The following is a 23,638-nucleotide window of genomic DNA, read 5'->3' on the forward strand; positions in this document are numbered from 1 at the left end:
ATCAAACTATCGTGTTTTTGACATCATAAACGAGCACTTTTACTATGGCATATATTATATCAAATTGTTGCTATGGATCCAAAGTAACCCCTGAAATCACTTTTGTGAAACCCTAATATATAAAATTTTGACATTTTCGCCAAAAGCCTTATTTCACATTATCTGAAATTACTCGACAAGTTTACTAAAAAAAACGCCTCTATTATTTAGCACTATTGGATGCGCCTTAAAAAGTACTCCAAGAATGCCTAAGGTTGTATTTTTTTTTTTGTAAGGGAGTCGAGCTCCAGGTTTTATTTAAAGTCCTTTAAATGTCATACTGAGGGATAGAAAAGATTGTTGGTGGACCCAATGTCTGCAATGAAGGGGAATAAGATATTTTTGAACTAAGTTGGGAAAGAAATCTACTACTAATAAGGTGCGACTCCTAGAGCCAATACAGTCTTGCGGAAATCGTCAAAATATAGATCATGGATAAGAGTACAAAACACCAAACGAGGACATCAGTACTACGTCAAAAAATCAAACAACTTGCGTTCACCAGGATTTGAACCGGGGATCCTTCCGTTGGCATACGGGAGTTCTACCACTTCGCCCTACCACCAGGGGCATTTGCCTAAGGTTGTATGGGGTAGTCATCAACAGTCATATAGTCGAATCTTGCAAAATAGATCAATTGAGTCGAAACTGAGAGAGATTTGGCCAATCTGAAGCAAAACTGTTAAACTGAGTTTAAATAATTTTGGCTGGCAAAATCAGTCATGGAGGTAAAAATCAGTGCTTTTGAGAAGGAAGACGGATCAAAAGGTGCTACTGCTTGGTCTGGAGATTTTTTGATGATCCTGTAAGCATCTTGTCAAAACTTGCGTTTGAAATCATTGCTATGGAATTTTTCATCATTGCAAGCTACGATGAAATGCTTCCCAAATCAGGAGCTTTGCCCGTCTTGCTTTCTGATAGTAAATAATAGCGTTTATTTTGTATGCATTTGCCGATATTGCGTGTTGTCCAGTTCTTTCAATCATCACTCCAAGTGATCGTAAGCCTGAATCTTTAGTCTCGCGTCGTCATGGCAACGTAAATCTATGAGCTTCTCAATTGTAAATCTAACAAATGGATTATGAGTATTGTAACTACACGTTCACACACACACACATCAACACTTACGGTTCCCTGACTTGTCTTGTATGTGTTTCCCAAAACTTTCCTCTTCGTTTGGGATCATCGTTAAACAAAAGACATGTACTGTCTTCATCGTATCTCAGATGAATGTTCTTGAGATGCTTTGTATACTTCTTGAGATCCAAAATCAGGCAAGTGAAAGTGTCTGCAACCTTCAGCGAAAATCTAACATCAAATGACTCCAACAAAGGGCATGCCTTGAACAAATTCTCAAAAAACGCGTTGGTAGCTTCCAAATTACCTCTAGCTCTAAAGAGATTCACTTCGAAATGTTTGAGTCCACTTTGGACCTTAAAAAGTGACAGAACTTCGTCATTAATTTCCATGTAATCCAGTGAGAATGACTCCAGAGCAGGTACATAACGCAATATATATACAGGCAGCGCATATGGTAACGACATGTGTTGCTCTAGTTCAATCTTAATATCCAGTCTCCTCAAGTGTTTCATCTTATAGTCAGCCAGAAGTCGTTTGAATGCATTAGGGCGTGTGTAATGGTCATCTTTGGAAAGCACCAAATGTAAAGCCTTGATGGTATCCGCCTGTTTGGATGCATGCAAGTTCTTGAGTTGCTGTTCAATGCTGACATGCATGTCCCATAATTTGGCAGCTTGCAGCTGAAATCCGTTGCACAGGGCTACATTTTCACGAGTAAAAGGAAAAAATTGGGACTCTATTCTCTCCATGTTTTCCAACTTTTGGACAATGCGCTTCATCATATTCATGGACTGCAGCGTCTTTGAGAAGCCAAAACGATCCAAATGAATTTCGCTTTCATGAGGGTCCATGATTTCCAGACGAAGGTTGGTGAGTCCAATGTATTTGTGGTGCACATACTCTAGCCACTTGATCACATTTTCGTTCAGCTCATCCACCTCATGGTCATTCAGCACAATGGCAAGATTTAGCGTCTTGAGCTTGATTAGCGGTTTGATGTGGCTGCCGATAGTGAGTTTCTGTTCAGCAAAGGGGACGCCTTTGGTAGCTACTGTCAGTTCCTGCAAACCAGGTGCGTAATTGTGCATATCTTCCACATCGCATACATAGAGTGTGGCATTTTTGATGTCGAGCTGCTTGAGATTGGGTGCATTCTTGAGACATTTGATGAACATCTTGTTCACGTCAGGCTCGTGCATGGAACGAAGCCTATGTAATGTCGATGGGTTTGCATGTGAATTGTGGAATGAGACGCGAATCGACTGTAGTGCTCTAAAAGTGGTTTCCTGGAGCATTTTTACGGCATAGGCAGCGCCATAACCATGCATAGATATCTCCTTAAGCGTACGTTGGCACTTGCTGGTGACAGTAATACCAGAGATATCGTAATATTGCAGTCTTGAATAGAGACGTAGGCTGTGTAAGTTGGGAAGAATGGATGGAATCATTTGAAGAAGCTTGAGATCACGAAAGTCTCTTTCTATGCGTAAGTCTGCGTAGTGCACTTGCTGTGCCATCAAATAGTTGACACGAAAAAAGTCGAGGCCTGCATAGATGTTTGATGTGAAGTAGAGTGATACGTTGTTCACCATGACAGATTGTGCCAATGATGTGAGAGATCGACATACAAGCATACATTGCAAGAGATCTGGTGTCAAAAGATAGGAGAAGATCTCACTGGTGATTTCAGCTGGTATTTTGTCTAGCATGAATTGAATGTTGAAGAAGCGCGTAAAAAAAAAAGAGAGGGAGAAAGAGAGAACGGCAACTACGCATCTTTTACGTAAGCTAGAAAGAGATGAGTTCAAACTGAAGCATTGGGCACTACGACAGATTCAAGATTATACACACTGATTTATTTAGCTAAATCACACAACTTGGCAATCATGCCAGACAACTGAATGATGCTCTGATGCCCTTCCAAGATACGCATATGAGTAAAACCAATTTCCTTCAAGTAATCCAATCTAATTTGTTCACTCATTTCGTTGTAGTTTCTTGTCACTCGAAAGATGGTGGTAATAATATCCAACGAGGAGTAGCCTTGATCGTACAATTGCTCCACCAAGGTAACAGCATCATCTACTTTTCCCTTTCCGCAGTGCTCCAACATGTGCTGGACTACAACAGGGTGAGGTTGATCACAAATCTTGAACACATTCTCTGCATTGACATATCCAAAACCGTAGTGAGTGGATTGTAAATTGTTGATGGCTTGGCGCATATCTCCATCAGCTGTAAAGATCAACGCCTCTAAACCCTCGTCGTTCGATTGAACCTAGCATCCCATCATGTCAGTGCATGTTCTCCATCAGACATACACTTTGATACTCACATTTTCCATACGACAAATCTCCTCTAATCTACTCAGTACTTGAGCGTCTGTTAATTTGGTATAACGCAATACTGCACAACGGGACTGGATGGGTTCAATGATTTTGTTGGATTGATTACAAGCTAATGCAAATCTAGTTGTATTGGAATAGATTTCCATGGTTCTACGAAGGGCTTGTTGAGCTCCACCTGTCATACTATCAGCTTCATCTAGAATAACAATCTTGTGTTTGCCAGGTGGTAAAGTCACTTTCTTTTGAGCAAATGCCTTGATTCTACTTCTGACCACTTCGATACCTCTGTGGTAATGGGGTTGGTGAGTATTTGTCCAATGCAAGCATATATACTATTTACCTGTCATCAGATGCGTTTAGCTCAAGCACGGCATCTTTGTAAGAAGGACCAAGCAAATCATGAGCCAGACACAATATACTTGTAGTTTTACCAATACCAGGCATGCCCTATATATCAAAGGCTGTCAATCTTACATCTCCATCCCACTTTCCAACCACTACATACAGTCAGGATAACATTGGGTAGATTGCCATCTCTCGCAATGGTTTCTAAACGAGACACAGCATCTTCATTGCCAACAATGTCCTTTAGATACTCTGGTCTGTACTTTTCGACCCTAAAATTTTGTTAGTCTTTTTCATCATGCATTCATCTTAGGCATTGCCATTACCAAGGTAGAATGTAACCATCTTCTTCATTTGAAGCTGAAGTGGTAGCTACTTTCACAGGCTTAGAGTCGATTTCCATGGCTGATGAAGACATTTTTAAATGTTGCAATAGAGTAAAGAAATGGAATGAAATCAAGAATAGGTGTTTTCGTTCAAATACGCGACCGCGCTCCTCTTTTTTCGGTTTGACAAGTGTGCTCACAGTTCAAAACACAGTGCTCGGTTGACTGACTGCTTTTCACCAGTTGGATCCATGGTTCATGATGGAGAACTTGAACGAAACGGTCAACAAAGACTGCCTCCAAGCTAAATGTAACGCTTTCAAATCAAGGCAAATGCCTATAGACTTTAATATTGCAGAAATATAGATTTTACTACATTTAAACCAGCTGAATAGGTGCTGAAAATGTTGATAGCATTAGTGTCTTTATCCCATCAAATGTTCCATGGGATCCTTGATGGCCCGACGTTGTAGCTCATGATGTACTATTTTTCAACCTCAAGAAAGCTGCATAGACCAGATAGGAAAGCCTGGTTTGCTCCAAAAGACATTCTTTGAGCGTAAAAAGCATATCGGGATTGGCATCCCGAGATCAACATCATCCTTCTCATTTGCAACAATTCCGCCTGACGATGGGTCATCGATGAAACTAGAATTGCAGTTATGAGCAAACAAAAATATACAGCAACTGTCGATGTTGTGCCTCTGAAATAGCTTATACGAATCATCTCTCTTGAAGAGAAGGGTGCAGCAATGAGGCTTGAACAAAATGATCCTCTCATTAACATACAAGCATCATCATGTTTCGATAAATCTTTCAATTTAAAGTAATTTCACTAAAGATACTGATACGGATCACCTCTAAAGCACCCTGCCCTGAGCATTTTGATTGTAAGCGACACAAATCAGCCATGATATATCGTATCACTACTGCTTTGCCCAATATCACTGGGCTTTAAATTAAAGCAAGATGACTTTTTATACTCTTGTACTCTTTTGCCTCGATTTTTTTTTTCTTTTCTTTTTTTTTTTTTTTTTCTTTTCGCTTTTGGTTTTTGCAATAACAGAAAAACTGAAATCATGGCTGATTCGAGTATTGCAAAGGCATATCCTTATGCAAACACCAACAAGCCCAAGGAGTATTATGACTACGAACAACTTCAAGTGACTTGGGGGTAAGAACAAGTTTGCGGGTTTCGGGTCATGTAAGAATAGATCATTGATACACACAATCTCAACCAGATCGCAGGACGTCTATGAAATTAGCAGAAAAATTGGCAGAGGAAAATATTCAGAAGTATTCTCTGGTGTGAATGCTCTGAACCAGCAGCAATGTGTCATCAAAGTATTGAAACCTGTCAAGAAGAAGAAGATCAAGAGAGAAATCAAGATTCTACAAAACCTGACAGGAGGACCTAACATCATTGGTTTATTAGATGTAGTGCGTGATCCAGAGGTAAGTGCTTGTCGAGTATCTCTAGGTCATGGGCTAACATAACACAAAGTCTCGAGTGCCTTGCTTGATTTTCGAAAGCATCAACAATATCGACTTTAGAACATTGTATCCTCGATTCACCGACATGGACATCCGCTTCTACATGTACGAATTGTTAAAAGCTCTCGACTACTCTCACTCAATGGGTATCATGCATCGAGATGTCAAACCTCACAATGTCATGATTGACCATGAAAAGCGACAATTGCGACTCATTGATTGGGGATTAGCTGATTTCTACCATCCTCAAGAGAAATACAATGTACGAGTTGCATCCCGTTGTTTCAAGGGACCCGAGTTATTGGTTGATTTCCACTTCTACGACTACAGCTTGGATTTATGGAGTTTTGGTTGTATGTTGGCTGGTATGATCTTTAGAAAGGAACCCTTCTTTAGTGGTGCAGACAACTATGATCAATTGGTCAAGATTGCTCGTGTCATTGGTACTGACAAGTTGTATGAATATCTCAAGAAGTACGATTTGAAATTACACCCTCATATTACAAAAGTGATGGGAAAATACCCTGTAAAGCCTTGGAGCAAATTCGTTACAAGTGAAAACCAAAAGTACATGTCAAATGAAGTGTTTGATTTATTGGATCAATTGCTACAATATGATCATCAAGATAGACCTACCGCCAAAGAAGCTATGAATCATCCTTATTTCGGTAAATATTCTGTTTAATCATGATAGCGTAAGATAATAATATATGTATATAATATAGCTCCCATCCGTCAGCAACAATAAGTGGTAACAGTAAAGCATCAAGATGGCAAGGGAAAAAACAATAGTTAATAGTTAATAGGTGTAGTAATAAAGTGTGTGTGTTTTTTTCGTTTCTTTTTCTCTAGTCATGACGATTGAGTAAAAGTATTTAGATATGATGATTGCTTGAGCTCTTACCTTTATGCGCGCTTCTTCTTCCTTCTTCCTGGATGTGGCGCACCTTCTACAATCTTTCTTTCCAACACAAAAGCGCCTTCAGACGAGACAACGATACCTGCAAATATATACATGATGCACACCATTTTAAAATAGGTATTCATCACACTAACACACAATTTTGTTTTACCTTGCACCATGTCTGCCATACAATAACCTCCAAGATTGGCCTGCCAAAAATAAAAGTCTGCAATGGCTGCTCCTGTCGTATATAAATTTTCTAAATCTCGTTGGTGCTTCAAGGTCAATGGGTGAAAATCTTGGTCCTTGATAACACCCCATTCAGGATGATATTGCTTTGAAGGATCCAGCATGGGAGGGGGAGGAGCCAAGGCAGGATTCGTCGTGTTGGTCGTAGGTAATGGTGTAGCAACTGTACTCGCAGTAGGCGCTGATGATGGCACAATAGCTGTAGCTGGCGATGGTGTTGTAGGCGTATTACCGTTTGATGATACAACTGCCTGCAGTGACATATCCAACGGTGTCTGTGATGGTGGTGGAGGTGGTTGATTATAAGGTGATTGTTGAGATGACCAACTTAGCATGTCATTATTAAACATTAAATGCTCATCATGCTCTTCACCTGGTGGTCGTTGGTCAAAAGTCATTTATGCAAAATCTTATACACGAGAAAGAAAAAAAAAAAGGGCATTGTGATTTCAAATTTATACAAGCTCTGTGAGGATCTTTGTTTTTTAAGGGGCTATTATTATTATGATTGATAGCCATCTTCTTCCGAGCATCTTTTACAAGATTTAGGAGCTATTTTACAACAATAAACTGTTTTATACTGACGAAGACATGCCCCCCTCCCCTTTTTAGTTGATGATAATTAATACAATATACAGCAGCCCCTTCCATGGTCTTCTTTTAGAGCCCCTTTTTTTTGCATGGACTTGTGTATCTATACTTTAGAGTGCTATCCAGTGAAGATACGAGCAATACAACGGGTTCTGCTCAAGAGATGAGGCTTCAATGGCAAACAAAAGAAGGCCCTCAAATGTTTCAACAGCAGTGTCCATTTTAAAGGCAATATTGTGGCCCGTGTTTTTGAATAAGGGATCATCCTTTTTGTAAAGCTGTATTCTATGAGATTTCACCCCCTTTATTTTCAGGTCGATGTCATTTTCCGCCCACTATTTTGCAAATAAAAACAAATACATTCGTGGTTCCAGACCATGGAGACTATGTAATATGAAGAAGCCACATATCATTCAAAAAAGCGCACTTTAGGGTTGATGTAAGTGATGTTTAGTAGAGCCTACAGTTGTAGCACGTTATACATGGGAGGGGAGTTTTGTAATTGCAGAGCAAGGAGAGAGAGAGTGAGTGAATGAAGCTTACACAAAGATCGATATAAATTACTATAGCTGAGAATGTGGCCACCCCATGTCTCTCTGTCCCTCGCTCGCTCTCTCTTTTTTGCTCTAATTCGATCCCACAAAATATCAAGTTGTGCTACAATGCGCTCAAAGTATATACCCAAACCTTGATTTTGATTCTTTTTCAGGGAAATCATCAAAATCTCCATTCCGTTTTCCGAGGTTTGTTATTCTGCGTACATTCACTCTGGTTTCTTTTTCTTTCTTCCCCGAATACTAAATGAGGATTATACAGTTGGAGATGTTGTTTGTTTGAGCATTGTATCAAATCGTCATTCAAACGAAGATGGATAGAAAAAAAAAGATGAACGGATTTCCTATAAATGGATTGTTCTAAAAACCAATGTTCTTCTTGCAGACGAAAAAACTCATGGGACCATTTTGTGCAGCATAACCTATCTTCTTGTTATACACACAAAAGAAACTTGACATTTATTTGTAACCGATCTGCCTGCCAACCAACATCACGATTCAATGAGAAAGCGCACAGCCCATCAAAATAGAGAATGGTGAAAAATTTTACTGTTTTTTGCTTTTATTATTTGAAAAATGGGTCATATATCATGTAGCTAATGAAAGATAATGATAAAAATGAAAGCATGTGAATATGTACATATTTTTTTTGTTAAATAGAACGCGCAAGTTTAAAGAAAACGAACATAATGAATGAAATTTTGCTTTTGAATTGGTATAAATGGGACGGAGAAGCTTTTTTAGAGTGGGATATGCATTGTATAGTGGTTGTTGAATGTTGAATGTTGGAGTTGCTAGGATATTACTTGAGCAGAGGGCATGTGGGTCTTTTATGGCCATACTTTCCGCACCATGAGCTAATGACAATTGAATTAATACCATGATTTTGACAGCATGCATTTTTCAGGTACTTACCATTGGCCGCCTTGTAAATTCAAAGGTTTAATATATTGAGACATGTTGTTATAATTGATTTGAATTTGCTTTGTTTTGATTTAGCAAAAGAGAAATAAAGAGGGAAATGTCAATGAAGGGGTACCTTTTTATACCTTTTTTTTTTTTTTTTTTTTTGCAAGACAGATATAAACTTTGGGCAACAACAGGCTTTCGGATTGCCTTATAATCTTTAGATTTTGTTCTTGGGTCTCTTATCATGAAACAATCTCTAATACGATTGATAATTCCAGATCATGAAATACCTAGACAGTGGCGTATTTGTATATTGTTGTTGTTGTCAAATCATTACATCTTATATCCTTTTTATCTGATACATTGATGAATCAACTGCATCTTTCTTTTGATAATTTGTTAGAATAGGTTTCTAATTAAAGCTATTGCTCCTCGACCACCATCCTAATAATATATCTGCTATCGATCTTCCACCTTGACAAAAAAAAAAAAAAAAAAAAAAAAAAAACCTTGTAATACATTTGATGACAATTTGTACCCAATCTTGTCTAGTCTGTCTCTTGTTTTTTTGACCCCTCTCCAAGTTTGATGCGACTGACAGGATAGTCGCTAGTGCTAAAATAGAATCACACGCACACGCACATATCACACATGTCATATGGCTGTATACTTGACATTTACACCAAATAGAAGGAAAAAGAAATTGGGCGGAAATGTTTACTAAAATAATAATAAAATGGTCCTACCTTATTGTATCCACACTTTACAAACAATAATAACAACAAACGGATGGGCTAAATTGCTATTGCAGGTCTACAGCTACATGGGAAAAACGTGGTTGCACTTTCTGAATAGCAAAAAAAAAAAAGAACGCTTTGACACTACATTGAATAAGCATCAATGATATAACCATCACATCACTTGCTATGGAAGTATATACTCTTGCTCCTGGTCCATGTTTGATGCCGATTTTTCAATGTAAATAAATAAACATGTAAACATCATCTCAATCTAAAAAAGACCACTTGCGACTAACTGATGATACTGATGCTGTTGCTGCGAGAAGTGATCAAGACATCGAATGACGGCCGGTATACTAAAAAGGTATGTATTTGTGATTGTCCGGGATAACAATCGTATAAGGCATTGCGGTGGATATTATAGTGTGCCATTTGTGTTGATAGAAAAGTATTAGAATGCAAATCAAAAAAAGTGTCCGTGCCTGAAAAAATCGTAAAAAAGTTCAAAGCGCACACATTGTGATGTTATCAGAAGGAGCGACAAAAATTATGATGCAAAATGGTTCCAAATGTATCATCAACATCAAAACCATTCTAGTTGGGTTTTTGTTTATCCTATTTCAAGATGTGTTCTTAGTAGTTTACTATATCACATCTCAAGCGAGGGCCATACATCCTTGATTTGTACCAATCAGATCAGCACTAGGTACGATAGTCAAACAGCAGGTCTCTATTTTTATTAGGTTTCGTTCCTGTGATCTCCTCTGTTAGTATCCAAACTTTGTGCCACTTTACATCAATCAATCCTCTACGAAAAAAAAAAAGGGGGGGGGGAGGCATTTATTTAGCTCGTCAAATGTGTCAATACAAATTTTCATATTCATCATGAAGTCATTTTGTATATGGACTAAATTATCATGCAATTACCACGATGGTGATTTTCATGTCATTTGAGTGCTGCTTAGCTTTTTATTGACAAATAATAGAAAGGAGGAAGTGGACAAGGAGCCTCCGAATCTCCTAAATTGCTTTATTTCTACTGAACACAAAAGTCAATATTCCTTTCTGTTGTGTCTGACAACAAAACGAAAGAACGAGAACAAAGTTTACGCCTTGTGTTCTTGTGCTTGTATGTATAAATATATATCTCGATTACTTTAGCTTACAAAACTACCAGGAAATAAAGTTTATTTGTCTATTCAGTTCTCACCGCTACGCCCAAAATTATTCGGATACGGCTCGTGTCCACAAAATGTATATGTTTTTTGAAGCAAATGATCAAAAAGTACTGATGCATCCTCTGGAAGTACAGCCCATTTACATTGATCTTTAGCAGATGAGCATCAAAAAAGACTTGACATAAATTTAGGTTTGCTTGAAACTTTAACCATAATTAAATATAATTTTAGACATGAAACGAATCTCTCTATACTGCATTTTATTGTCAATCCAATGCTACGCAAATCTTGTTCATACATATACGTTGTTTATGAGCAGTTGTTTTTGAGCACAAGGAAGCACTATTACGGAATTCGCTCATTTATGGAACATGTTTCTTAAGTTGGCTCAATTTCTATCCTAATGGATTGGCTGATGATGATGTTGTTGTTGGAAAATATACCAACAATGCTATATAAGCAAATAGCTTGAGCAATTAGTGTGATACCAATGTTTCCAAGCTATAAATAATTGAAATTTCATTATGGTATGATTTGTCTGTTGCATTTGAAATTTCAGATCAACAGAAAAAGCTCGAGGGGCTAGATTTTTAGTTCTCTCTGATGCCACAGCTCTCTTGAAAGCATTCTTTGTGGTTACTTTTAAAGAAGATAGTCTAGAATTAATGTTTTTTTTTGTTGTTTTGTTTTGCTATTGTTATACGATTACACAGTTGGATCATCATAAAATATCTTGCAAACTACTGAAATGGTGCTAAATGGCGAGCAAACTTTTTTCTGCATCAAACTTTACTTGATTTGTGAGTACGTTATCCTCACAAATTATCATATGTAACAGTATTGAATTGCTAATCATCATGATCTACTTTTGGCTTAAATGGCTCAAGGTTCATCATTGAACGACAAACAATTTATGCTTTAGAGCTTTGTCTTGGCGAAGCTATAATGGCGCTGCTGATGTCTCAATAAATTGTGATTTCTACTAGCCATCTAAGCTCAATAATGGTCAGTGAGCAACTACCAGTATGTATCTAGTAGGGTCTACATTCAAAATATGAAGTGTAATTCTGATAGGATGACAATTTTGCACTTTACATTTACATAAGCCATCCATATTACATGAATCGAGTTACGATAATATGTAAGTGAAGTAATGAATAGTATTACGGCTAAGCTATAACATCTTTTGATCCGTCTTCCTTCTCAAAAGCACTGCTTTCTACCTCCATGACTGATTTTGCCAGCCAAAATTATTTAAACTCAGTTTAACAGTTTTGCTTCAGATTGGCCAAATCTCTCTCAGTTTCGACTCAATTGATCTATTTTGCAAAATTCGACTATATGACTATTGATGACTACCCCATACAACCTTAGGCATTCTTGGAGTACTTTTTAAGGCGCATCCAATAGTGCTAAATAATAGAGGCGTTTTTTTTAGTAAACTTGTCGAGTAATTTCAGATAATGTGAAATAAGGTTTTTGGCGAAAATGTCAAAATTTTATATATTAGGGTTTCACAAAAGTGATTTCAGGGGTTACTTTGGATCCATAGCAACAATTTGATATAATATATGCCATAGTAAAAGTGCTTGTTTTTGATGTCAAAAACACGATAGTTTGATTTTCGATGAAAAGCATGAGGGGTACCTCATGCTTTTTGGTCGAATTTTGGCCATGTTTTTTTGGTCCCCAAAAAGTTGAGCAAAGGTGTCAGGAAGCAACTGCCATATGAAAGCAATGGTTTGGTGCTATTCAAGCGGCCTGAAATGGCTTCTAACTCGAGAAAACACAGCTCAAATAGACCCAAAATATGCTGTGTTTTGCATATGTTTGAGTAGTAAGAGGCGCTGCTAGTATGCTGTTCGCTGATATACAAATTATTTTATTGATATTAACGTGGAGTATTATATAGAAGAGTTATTATTACCATTACAATGGGTTCTTGATAGCAAAGACTATAAGATTATATTTTAGTGAAGTTTCAGTAAGAATGAATATGGCAGTGGTTATCAGGGCATTAAATGTAGGCTCGCTTGAAATTTCTCGAAACTAACATGCCATGCATACTGTATGCAAGTATTCTTAAGACTAGTTCTGCATCCGTATTAAACATTATGTTATATCTCTATATTCTCAAATTTTTCTGGTTTAATTTGGTCAGTTATAAAGGGATACATCCTCTTGAGGGCAACTCATGCAACGATTAGGAGAGTGATCACGACGCATAATACAGCCCAGGCTATTTGATTATAGAACTGAAGCAACATTGCATTGATTTGAAAAGGAATCATACTTTGAAATTAGCAATGTAAAGATGTTATTCATTACGTTTACTCCATTCTGTAATGCCCAAGTCATCTAGCAATACCATGAATGTATAATTTATTGAGCTTCTTGCACTTGATCCAAATCAGAAAATTATCAACAACCGTCTTCCAGTATTTTGCCTGCTTGGCCTAGGTAGATGTATATATATATATATATATATATGTTTTGTCCTCGGTTTAAGCCTTTAAAATGCAAACTACGGTTTTCATACAGTGCGATATTTGTTGCTTTGACATCCTTTTCCTGGTAGCTTTTACAATACAAGCAACCCATCTTCTCTGAATACGATGTTGATGAATTCATCCGGTACACCAATGCTGGTAGTACATTAGGAGTTGAGATATCGTACAGTGGCAGCGTGATTTCCATCTGCTACGAACATGCTGTCTTTGTCATAAATATATTACGGACGGTATCATCATGAGTATCTCAGTTGGGAAGACGAGGTGCAGTAGACGTCGTGAAGAATATAGATGCTGGTATGTAGCAAGAAAGAGTTGGATAGAAAGATCTTTAGGCATTGTCTAAATCCATTGAATTGTACTATTAAAAAAAATCATCCTTTTGAAAACTAGACATGGCATACTGAACGCTCTTCAAATAAAAAGGATGCTTGATCGTCCAAACATAAACATTGCTTTCATGCACAACACTGAAGATGAGCTCGTAACACAGGGCACAATTACTATCTATCAAATCAACTGCAACCAACAAAAAGAACCAATAATGAGCGGTTTATTCATAACAAAGCAAAAGAATTGTATGTGTAATCAAAAAAAAAAAAAGTAATAAAATGGGGGGGGGGGGGTAAATACGATGTTATTTACATAGAGGTAAGGTTGCTTTTCATATCTTAATCGGAATCCTCGTCTTCGCTGCTCTCATTTTCTCTCAACCAAACAACAAAAGGTTCCAGTTGCTTCAAAAAGATGGTTTTACCTTGGGGAAGATGAGCCTTGTCATTCCAATAGAGAATAGCGTTATCAGACAAGACGTCGTTCTTGTACAATGTTTGGATGATACGACGGAAGTACTTGGCCAATCGAACATCATCGTAACAAGTGGATTGAACCTTTTGCAAGAGGACAATTTCAGTCTTGGGGGAACCACAGAAGAATTCCAAAACCTTGCTCCATTCAGCAATAGCACGCAAAACTTGAGCTTCGATTTGGTCAGCACGACCCATCAAATCCACCGTGTTCATCATGGATTGCCAGATGATGGGAATCACATCAGCTTCCGTCAAGCTGGCTTCCTTCATGTTGCTCTTGATGAAACTGGTGACTTCGGCATCAGAGGAATCGCCTTGCAAGAGCTCGGTCAAGTCAGCCAAAAGAGAACCCTTCATGGAGTTCTTCTTGTTTCTACGGTAATAGTCGACCAACTCCTTCATGTCCTCGGCTTCAAAGTGACGGACAAGGCAGTCTTCATCACGCTTGTTGGGGGGGAAGAATTCGATGATACGAGAGTTCAAACCTTCGCTAGCCAAGATACGGCCAAGTTGTTCAATGTTTTGTTCATCCAAGACGGTGCGGAAGACAGTAGTGGTGAAGTTGAGAGCATGACCATCCTTGACAAGGTAGTCTTGCAAAAGAACCTTCAACACAGACGAGGGGACAAGTTGGTTGCAGATAAAGAAACCAGTGGATTTGGCCAGTTTGGAGTTCTCCTCGGGTTGCCACTTGTTGATGAATTGCAAGATGTTTTGAAGTGTCTCTCCAAAGATTCTTTGCAAGTATTTGTAACGACGGATCAGTTTGTTAAAGACCTCGACATACTTTTTAATCACGGCGGCATCATCTTCTGCTGCAAAAAGGCAGAAAGGGCTTCGCTCAGCATCATCATCAATAATTCCTCCAGGTTCTGTATTCAGGAAATAAGGTCAATATACAGCCTTTCTTTCTCTTTCTCTCTCTCTCTCTCTCTCTCTCTCGCTTCTTTTCATCGCCAAAACTTACCTAAGATACCACCAGTAATAAGGATTTCGAAAAGAGAATCACCGTATTTACGATATTCAAGCGTATTACCAAGTATATCCAGCTTTGAAGAGATAGCTTCAAGATCACCTTCCTTAATAGTTTTTAATTGTGCGAGCAATTGATCTCTGAAAACTAGAAAAGGCATCTGTAAATAACGTCTGTGCCAAGATACCTCTCATAGATACTTACTCTCAGGCTCGTGTTTAGCGTTGGCTTTTTGGACACCCTATTATCCAAACGATTAACCAAGTTATTCTTTAGCTAAATGTCGTCTTTACTTACTTTTCTTTGTTTAATTCTTACACCATGCAAGACGGGTTTGGGGTTAGTAGAGGCCTGGGATTGGGTAGAATTCATGTATATGCTAAAAACGATCTCTTTTATCTTCTTGGTGCGTTTAAAGCAAAAAAAAATTAATCTAAATGAGAAATTAGGAAACAAAAAGAAACGAGTTGAAGCTAACGAAGAATTTTTATAGCTAAAACGCTTCGTGACGTATCAAAACAAGGAGTAGGAGAGACTGTTGTAGTAAGTACAGAGCCAGATATAAACAGCACCAACAGGAAAGCCTTGATCTCTTCCAATCAGAGCAGGCAGGTGTCAGATAAAATAAAGGGACGAGAGAGAGAGAGAGAGAGAGAGACGCGATAAAATAAAGCGCGCAGTAAAGTTAAATCTTTTTTTATTACATAAAAATGGACATTGACATTTTCAAGTACAATAAGCAAGCAAGCAAGCAGCGCCTGATTGAGTACCTGAATGATCAGACAGAAGAAGATGTAAGCTAAACCGGATGGAATGTGGCTCTGATGGACTGACATGAGCAATGGATTAGTTGGAGGATGTGATTACAAGAAAATTAAACGACTACCACGCAGCACATGACATTGATACAGTGTTATTGCTTCGAGCCATTCTTCAAGGTATGTTGATCAATGTAGAGCATGGCGTGGTCTCAGAGATTGAGACTTATTCATGAAAGGATCTCCCATTGAGAGTGATGAAAATCAAAGCTTACAGCGTCGATTCTTGGTGGTCAAATGTGTGATCCAATGGTAAGCTACGGATGCTTCCTGATCTACTGTCAGAAACTGATTGCATGAAATGATACAGGCTTAGCAAAGAGGAGAAGCATGTACCTGAGAAATCAAAGCAAGCATCTTCTGTAGTGAATTTGATCTTGCCTCAAGTACGAGAGATTTGACTTGATGTACATGTTGACAACTAGCATCTGACCTTACTGATACCTCTAGATTGAAATGTTTCCCACCGAACTGCTCAGAATAGCTGGAAAACTAGTGACAGATATCATCAACGAAGAGAGACCTATTCAACTACGATTATTAGACGTCTTATCCAAGATCTGGAATGTATTGGTTGCCGCAGATCAAGTGGATGAAGCCGATGACATTTTTCAAAATTTAATGCAGGCAAAATGGCATCATCAACTGGTGGTTGGAATGGCTTCTACTCTGAATGATATTGAATTGACAAATAAGCAATTAGAAACAGCACTGACTTGCATGATAAAGTAAGCTTGATGTACTTGACATTCCATGCCAAACCATCTCATGCCATTCTGGTGCAGGAAACTAGCGGATATCGAAATGGAAGAGGTACCTCCTTACACATGGCAGTTGTTATTGATCTCTCGAAAGGTAGGGCTATTGCTACTTGACGACAGCATGGCCATGACTGAACCGGTTGTTTTGATAGGGGTTCAAAAAGCTGGTTCTGACGGGTATCCTCAACTTTTTTAATCAAACAACGAAAGAAAATCTCAGGTACTTTTGGGAAGAGATCCTACGACGACGGCATCTGACTGATGATTGTGTATGTATAGTCGAGTGGAGGGCACTGTTATGCTCCACATTTCATTCGCATTGAAGCAAGATCAAGAATTAGGCACTGAGCTGGTGAAAATGATCAAGAGCGATAAGGCCAATCAGCTGGAGCTGTTCAATGTTGCTTGTTTGCTGACAGCAGCTAGAATACATCGGCTCCAGGATTCGATTTTCGACCTCTTTAAAGCATCGATTGTATCCATCTACAAGGACAGTGACAGACTCGATAAATGCTACTGGATATCCGAGTTTTCTCCATTGGATGCCGCCGAATATGGCCAAGTGTTCCTCGATGTGGTGGAGACATCAGCCACGGCGGGTTGGGACCAGGTGATTCAAAGTTTAACGCAGCTAGCTATGATCTTCATTGATACTGCTGCTAATGCAAATGCCTTTTTTGCTGTTGCTGCAAGCACAAGTAAGTTGGGATATGTGTGCGTTGTGTGCGTTGTGTGCTTATGCTTTTTTTTTTATCTATACAGATGGCATCAAAACGAGAAGCAGTGGTACAAAAGAGGATGGACCTATGGAAAGAGTAGCGGATCTGGGTGTAGACATTCTGTTAAGGCTCTTCAAGTACCATGATGTTGTTCGAAGTGAAATTTTGGAGCAAATTACATCGCGTATTGTATCCAGATCAGCCAGTGTCATGGACTTTCTCAAGCTGCTGGCATGCATTATTAGAGAGTACCCTGAATCTGTGGAGAAATACATGGGCAATGTAAGTTTTTCTCTTTGCTGAAAGTATGGTAGAATATCATGTGAACCAATTTGATTTTGAAATAGATCAAAGACACACTGGATATTCTATCCTTCTTGCCGCTCTCTACTGCTGAACGTTTACTGCACGCAATTCAGCCCCTATCAAAAACAAATGATCAATTTAGAGATGGCTTGATTTTGATTCTTCGAAAGAGTTTGTTTGCAAAGTAAGTTTCTAAAGAGCCTTTTTAATAGGATAACATGATTGATAACACCATGGGGCTTTTTAGAGATTTGGATGGCCGTGAAATGGCGGTGAGAGGCTTCTTGAACATCTTGAAGGAGCAATTGACTGAAATTGAAGAGAATGGAGGCTCTGCACAAGCACTAGCTGCACAAGGAGTGGCCTTTGAGATTCTAGGTCTTTTGAGAAGATGCTTCAGTCAACAATGCGAGATCAGAACATGCGTCTACAATGGCCTTGGCTCTCTTTGCCAAGAATTTCCGGCCTTTGCTGGAGACATTTTTGATCTACTCAACACACAGTTTCTGAGAACCTTTGAAAGGGATTCCACGATACTCAACCCCATCAAATTAGAAATCTGTGTCGAAAACGCAACCAACGGTGGCTATCCCAAGATTGCTGAACCTATTCATATACTTTTATCTAATCTAGTGAAATCGCTTCGCGTGGCAGCTACCGTGGATGTCACATCTGTTACTGCCGAGACCATGTCGAAATGTCGAGACACGTTACTGTCGTTTATCAATCGATTGTCCAAAGCAAGTTTAGAAGACTTTGGGCTTGACAAGACAGCAAGCTTTGATATGGCCACGCACGTTGGTTTGAGAAACAATCAGTATGCTACTTTGCTTTTAGGTGTCTATGAAGTATGGAAAATATTTGGGTGTAGAAGAATGGGACGGAAGCTGACAGCCATATCAACAGGTCTCTTTGGAGCATGTCTTTCTTACCAACGATATCACGGTACAATCAAGCGAGGTCCTATTGACATTGTTCAAAAAACGCATGGGGCTTGTTGGCATACTCAAGGAGGCATCAACAACGGAAAAGGGAAGAAAATTGACCCACGCCAACCACACTTCATGTGTCGGTCTGGAATTCACTAGTAAGATGTTCCAATCCATCTTTTCTACCAAGGACACCAAGGACGAGAATGAGGGCTCCAAACGCGATATCCGCTCCAATCTTGACTTTGCCAACTTTTTAGTATCAAGCACTTACGAGAGTTTAAAGCAGGTACGTTTGGAAGGGAATGCTTTGTATCTTTATCTCATCAACGGGACGCATGCATAGGCAGTGGATGATATATACTGTCAGCAGGATGACGAGTACTTTAAATACTGTGTCATTGTTTGCAAAATCTATATGTCTATCCTTGAGAAAGAGGATTCCAATAGCACGTATGCTAATCAGCAATCCACAAAAAAGCAACCGTCTGTACTGGGAGCCATTGCTGCATCGCTTCTCAAAGTGTTTATACTTGTCAGCCATGTTTGGCCTGACCGTCTTGTGCAGTTACTGAATGCATTGACTGAAGAATACCAAGAAGAAGAGGACGAACAAGTAGAAGAGGAAGAGGAAGAAGGTCGAGCACCCTCTCGAGTCAACAGATCCACCAACTTTATTATTCTAGAGCTGATCCTCGACATCAAGCGCATTGTCAGCAAGTATTTGACCGGTCCAACGCCAATTTACAAGGAGGCCATCCAAATCATGCAAGTGGCTGCCTTTCTGTGCAAAAAGCTAGAAAAGAAGGATAAGGATTATTTGGTGCGAACAAGACATATTGTGTCCTGGTTGAATGATCTGACACAAATGGAATTCATTGAAGATGTGTCCTTAGCCAGAGATGTTATAGCGCTATTCTTGAGATTGTGCTCTAACGTCGGTGAGTTTGATGTGATTCAAAAGATCTGTGAAGATGTGCATTTGATGTCGGGTGATTTGGAGGTGGCAACGCACGAAAGCAGTGAGATGGACACATCTGTTACATATCAAATCATCAATACCAAAACGGTGACAATTGCTACATCTAAGCTATTTGAATTCATTGATGCGTCGTATGATGATTTGACTTGGGGCATTGGACGACTCAAACTGTGTGGTAAGTTTGCACAAATGGATAGTGATCATCTAGTTTCTTACATGGTTGGAGTAGCTGCCGATCTCGACGCAATAGACAACATGCGAGAGTTTGAGATCAAGATCTGCAAGCGTTTGACATCGCTTCAGTTCATTCTTAGCGAATTGGTCAAATCAAATCTCCAAGATATACATGCTGAAAGCTTGTTCAAGACCTTGGCCAAAGCTTACAAGACGCTTCATACACTTGTTAAATATGTAAGTTGAGATGTTCTACATGAGGTGGGGATTGCCCAGCAACTCACCCCATTCAACTGGTAGAAAATTGCTTATCCCACAGACATCTCGGAGGACTTTATCAACGTGATCAGTAAATCAGGCACAGAAATCACAGATAAAATGTACAAATTTCTGACAGTCTACGGCCAGCAACAACAATCACAAACACATCAAGCATCACGCAGCAAGAAAAAGGGTAAAAAGAAGGAAGTGAATCAAAAGCAGAAACTCAAGATCCAACGAGAGTCGAAAATGATTCCCAACCTGATCTTTGCTGTCGAGCAATTTGAACGCTATCTGATCCAATTGAGCCGAAAGTCCAAATTTGATTTCATGCAATACATGAAGCGTAGTACGTCAAGGGATTTCAGAATTCAACTCAACTTGGCACAGCAAGCGTCAAGTTCGGATGAAGAGGACGACGAGGATGAAGACAATGGCAAAAAGAGACTAGCAGCATCAAGTTCTCGTGGTGCGTCTTCTTCAAAGAGAGCTCGTGCAAACTAATTTGCAATGTAAATAGTGATAATAATAAACTGCCTACTACTATGATTCTTTATTGTAGTATAAGCTAAACGCATCTAATGAAGTGGTAATAACAGCTACCAAAATTTCCATGGCAATGAGCCAAATCACAATCCATTCCAAATACTCGCCTACATTATATTAGTTTGTACACATGTGTGGTAGAAGCTTACTTACCATGAGAGCTATTTAAATGGTCCTTTAGCATTTCCAACAGATCACTGATGACCTCTACTCTCTGGTTCAGTAATTCCACACGCTGTGAAATCTCCAAATAACTACGGATGGCGCTATACAATGGCTCTAGGGTGGGTTCTGACCAAAAGATTTCTGGTGTATCTAAAATATTGGACACTAGATTCACATTGATTCGCATGATGAACAGTTGGCCCATTTTTTTGGTAATGGCAGTTCTACATCAAGAGTTGTCAATACACACGGCTTGGTCTGGTACTACATGCACCAACACACACACACGCACGACTGTACCTTGACATGTGAATATTCCCACTTTCTGCCATGACCTGAGGTATATATTTCGTATCGTTAATGGTATCATCAATCAGTCTTTCAAAAAGGGTCATCTTGACGCTTTGTGCAATGGCGTGAGAGATGGTCAGTTTGGCTAAATAGTTGGAGGGGTGTCTGAGAGTGATAATATCGTTGTATATACGGGGCTGATAATAATCGTTGTAATAATAATGGAATTCCTCTGTTTCAACATCATCCGCTTCAAGTTTCTCTTCTTCAAACGGCTCTAGGTGCTTCAAAACCGTCAATTCTTCTTCCAATGTCATTCCCCATATCACAATGACACCATAATCAAACAAAAACATCTCAGGTAATACAGTCGAACTTGTCAAATTGTTTTGGTTTCTATTGGATGGTGGTAATGGATTCAGCGTGAAAGGGGTGTACACACTACGTAATTGATATCAGCAAATCTTATCCATCATTTATCTCCGTGTGCACATATAAACCATTCATCAAATCGTTTAGGCATCGTGCTGTTTGTTCTTCTTCTCGATCGTAGATGCTTATAGAGGGAATCCATGTGGTAGGCTCTATATACTCGGCAAATTAGATACAGAAGCTGTTGGTTGTTTGTACGAAAAAAAAAAAAAAGTAAAATACTTTACGATGCAGTGCAGTATGCAGTTGCACGAGATAGTTCATTACGATCTAATTTGTTTAATCTCTCTGCTTCAACTCGAGCAGAATTATGAGGTATCTGAGCAAGTTGTGTATAGACATCTGCATCGAAAAGGTTTTCCTCCACTGTTCTAGCGTCGTCGTTGTCAGGAAACAATTTGAGCTTCTGAGATATTTTGGTTGTTCGCTGAGGTTGTTTGGGTTTTGTATTTCTTTGATGGGTTGGTTGGAAGGTGGCATACTCGCCTTCATGTGAGCTTAATAATAGTGAACTTTGCTCTTGTTGTTGTTGCGGATAGTATCGCTTTTGAGACATGCTGTATTGAATCGAGTATAAAGTGGAGCGAGACAGAAAATAGAACAGAAGAGAAAGAGAAAGAAAACGTGTACAACTTGAATTGCCAATAATGAATCTAAATAAAGAACCATGCAGTAATAGAAGATGCGGAAGATGTCATGGCTTTTACATGACAGTTGCCACCTTTATTTTCAAAGGCACACTTGAATTCCATACATCTAATTTCATGTATGTTTTCAGGAACAAGATGTTTTTTTTTACAGTATATGGAGAAAACTAAAATAGGCTTGAGTTGGATCAACCTAAACTGTATTTCTAAATAGCACGCATATTCAGGTACAGCCATCTCGTCCAATATATTGCCAAACTTTGATCACTCATAAGGCAGTCCATGGCAATTGAATGGTTCAAGCCAAATGGAACCCCCCAGTATTAGTTTGGAAGTTACAGCGAAAGGCATCCCATGATGCTTGACAATGTCGCCCATGGCCATGAAATCCAGCAGTAATAAGGCAGCGATAATATTCCAATGTGAAAGTAGTGGCATTTCTGTTCAAGACGTCATTACTACAGATCAATGGCCTGGATACCATACAAAAAGCAGCTTGCTATTATCAATCATACGTAAAGCTCTACTGTTGATAGAATAAGCCGTGCTCACTGAAAATCTGCTTAATCTTAAATAAGCCCCTCAGCATATCGGTTTGGAAAGGATTTTGAAGCAATGGAAACAGGGTTTATGCGACTACCTATAACCAGTAAAATAAAGAGAATCTCATTCAGTTGTACGCATACTGGAGGCTGCATACTCAAGTTATCATATTCCTTTTTGAGAATGTGGATGAAGATTTTGCATTTTGCATCAAAATTCTACATTTAAATGAACATTTTGAAAAAATGAAACTTATCAGATACAAAAATGCACATCAAACTTGAAAAAAAAAATAGTGATAATTATTTTCGCTACGTTTAGATTCGCAATTTCCTTTTTATTAGCCTCTAATAGCTTGATTGCCATCGTAATATACGCATGGCATCGCATTTGCCAGTAACCGCCGCCGCCGCCGCCAAAACATTTACATCCCCGAACCTTCATTCTACTAGAAATAGAAATTTCTGGTCGTTTTTTCGACTTCATCGAACTATTTTGCGATATTTGACTATATAAAATGAGATGATTACCCCATACTCTCTTATACTCCCTGGTGGTAGGGCGAAGTGGTAAAACTCCCGTATGCCAACGGGAGGATCCCGGTTCAAATCCTGGTGAACGCAAGTTGTTTGATTTTTTTGACGTAGTACTGATGTCCTCGTTTGGTGTTTTGTGCTCTTATCCATGATCTATATTTTGACGATTTCCGCAAGACTGTACTGGCTCTAGGAGTCGCACCTTATTAGTAGTAGATTTCTTTCCCAACTTAGTTCAAAAAATATCTTATTCCCCTTCATTGCAGACATTGGGTCCACCAACAGTCTTGTCTATCACTCATAGCGACATTTACAGGACTTTAAATAAAACCTGGAGCTCGTCTCCCCTACAAAAAAAAAAAAAAAAAAAAAAAAATACTCTCTTATACTTTCTTGGAGTGCTTTCCAAGGCGCATCCAGCGGTTCTAATTAACAGAGGGGTCTATAACATGCTTAAAGAGCTATGCTGGAAAATATGA

General features: G+C 38.9%; 7 protein-coding genes across 7 annotated transcripts; 2 read left to right on the forward strand and 5 right to left on the reverse strand.

Moving 5' to 3' along the window:
• Nucleotides 1–1,024: 1,024 nt before the first annotated feature.
• ATC70_005592 (uncharacterized protein) lies at nt 1,025–2,828 on the reverse strand (the record flags this gene model as incomplete). The annotated part of the gene is made up of 2 exons (XM_064824877.1): nt 1,025–1,106; nt 1,168–2,828. The coding sequence occupies 2 exons, from the start codon at nt 2,826–2,828 to the stop codon at nt 1,025–1,027; spliced, it is 1,743 nt and encodes a 580-aa protein (XP_064680254.1).
• A 146-nt stretch (nt 2,829–2,974) lies between these two features.
• On the reverse strand, nt 2,975–4,230 carry ATC70_005593 (uncharacterized protein; the record flags this gene model as incomplete). Its single annotated transcript, XM_064824878.1, has 5 exons — nt 2,975–3,397; nt 3,455–3,752; nt 3,808–3,914; nt 3,973–4,084; nt 4,139–4,230. The coding sequence occupies 5 exons, from the start codon at nt 4,228–4,230 to the stop codon at nt 2,975–2,977; spliced, it is 1,032 nt and encodes a 343-aa protein (XP_064680255.1).
• Nucleotides 4,231–5,217: 987 nt separating this feature from the next.
• PPN1_1 (Endopolyphosphatase) lies at nt 5,218–6,380 on the forward strand (the record flags this gene model as incomplete). Its single annotated transcript, XM_064824879.1, has 4 exons — nt 5,218–5,312; nt 5,380–5,593; nt 5,643–6,300; nt 6,358–6,380. The coding sequence occupies 4 exons, from the start codon at nt 5,218–5,220 to the stop codon at nt 6,378–6,380; spliced, it is 990 nt and encodes a 329-aa protein (XP_064680256.1).
• Nucleotides 6,381–6,538: 158 nt separating this feature from the next.
• On the reverse strand, nt 6,539–7,183 carry rpl22_1 (60S ribosomal protein L22; the record flags this gene model as incomplete). The annotated part of the gene is made up of 2 exons (XM_064824880.1): nt 6,539–6,633; nt 6,706–7,183. 2 exons carry the CDS (start codon nt 7,181–7,183, stop codon nt 6,539–6,541), a joined length of 573 nt encoding a protein of 190 aa, XP_064680257.1.
• A 6,755-nt stretch (nt 7,184–13,938) lies between these two features.
• ATC70_005596 (uncharacterized protein) lies at nt 13,939–15,421 on the reverse strand (the record flags this gene model as incomplete). Its single annotated transcript, XM_064824881.1, has 4 exons — nt 13,939–14,948; nt 15,044–15,196; nt 15,254–15,290; nt 15,347–15,421. 4 exons carry the CDS (start codon nt 15,419–15,421, stop codon nt 13,939–13,941), a joined length of 1,275 nt encoding a protein of 424 aa, XP_064680258.1.
• Nucleotides 15,422–15,759: 338 nt separating this feature from the next.
• Nucleotides 15,760–20,503, forward strand: ATC70_005597 (uncharacterized protein; the record flags this gene model as incomplete). Its single annotated transcript, XM_064824882.1, has 14 exons — nt 15,760–15,843; nt 15,900–15,987; nt 16,047–16,119; nt 16,178–16,253; nt 16,318–16,595; nt 16,653–16,722; nt 16,781–16,848; nt 16,908–17,326; nt 17,391–17,629; nt 17,695–17,837; nt 17,901–18,501; nt 18,560–18,871; nt 18,929–19,975; nt 20,039–20,503. The coding sequence occupies 14 exons, from the start codon at nt 15,760–15,762 to the stop codon at nt 20,501–20,503; spliced, it is 3,963 nt and encodes a 1,320-aa protein (XP_064680259.1).
• A 39-nt stretch (nt 20,504–20,542) lies between these two features.
• ATC70_005598 (uncharacterized protein) lies at nt 20,543–21,989 on the reverse strand (the record flags this gene model as incomplete). Its single annotated transcript, XM_064824883.1, has 4 exons — nt 20,543–20,652; nt 20,699–20,934; nt 21,011–21,442; nt 21,661–21,989. 4 exons carry the CDS (start codon nt 21,987–21,989, stop codon nt 20,543–20,545), a joined length of 1,107 nt encoding a protein of 368 aa, XP_064680260.1.
• Between the last annotated feature and the right edge of the window lie 1,649 nt (nt 21,990–23,638).

This window comes from Mucor velutinosus (genome assembly GCF_035048745.1).
Source record: "Mucor velutinosus strain NIH1002 chromosome Unknown tig00001544, whole genome shotgun sequence".
NCBI lineage: Eukaryota > Fungi > Mucoromycota > Mucoromycetes > Mucorales > Mucoraceae > Mucor > Mucor velutinosus.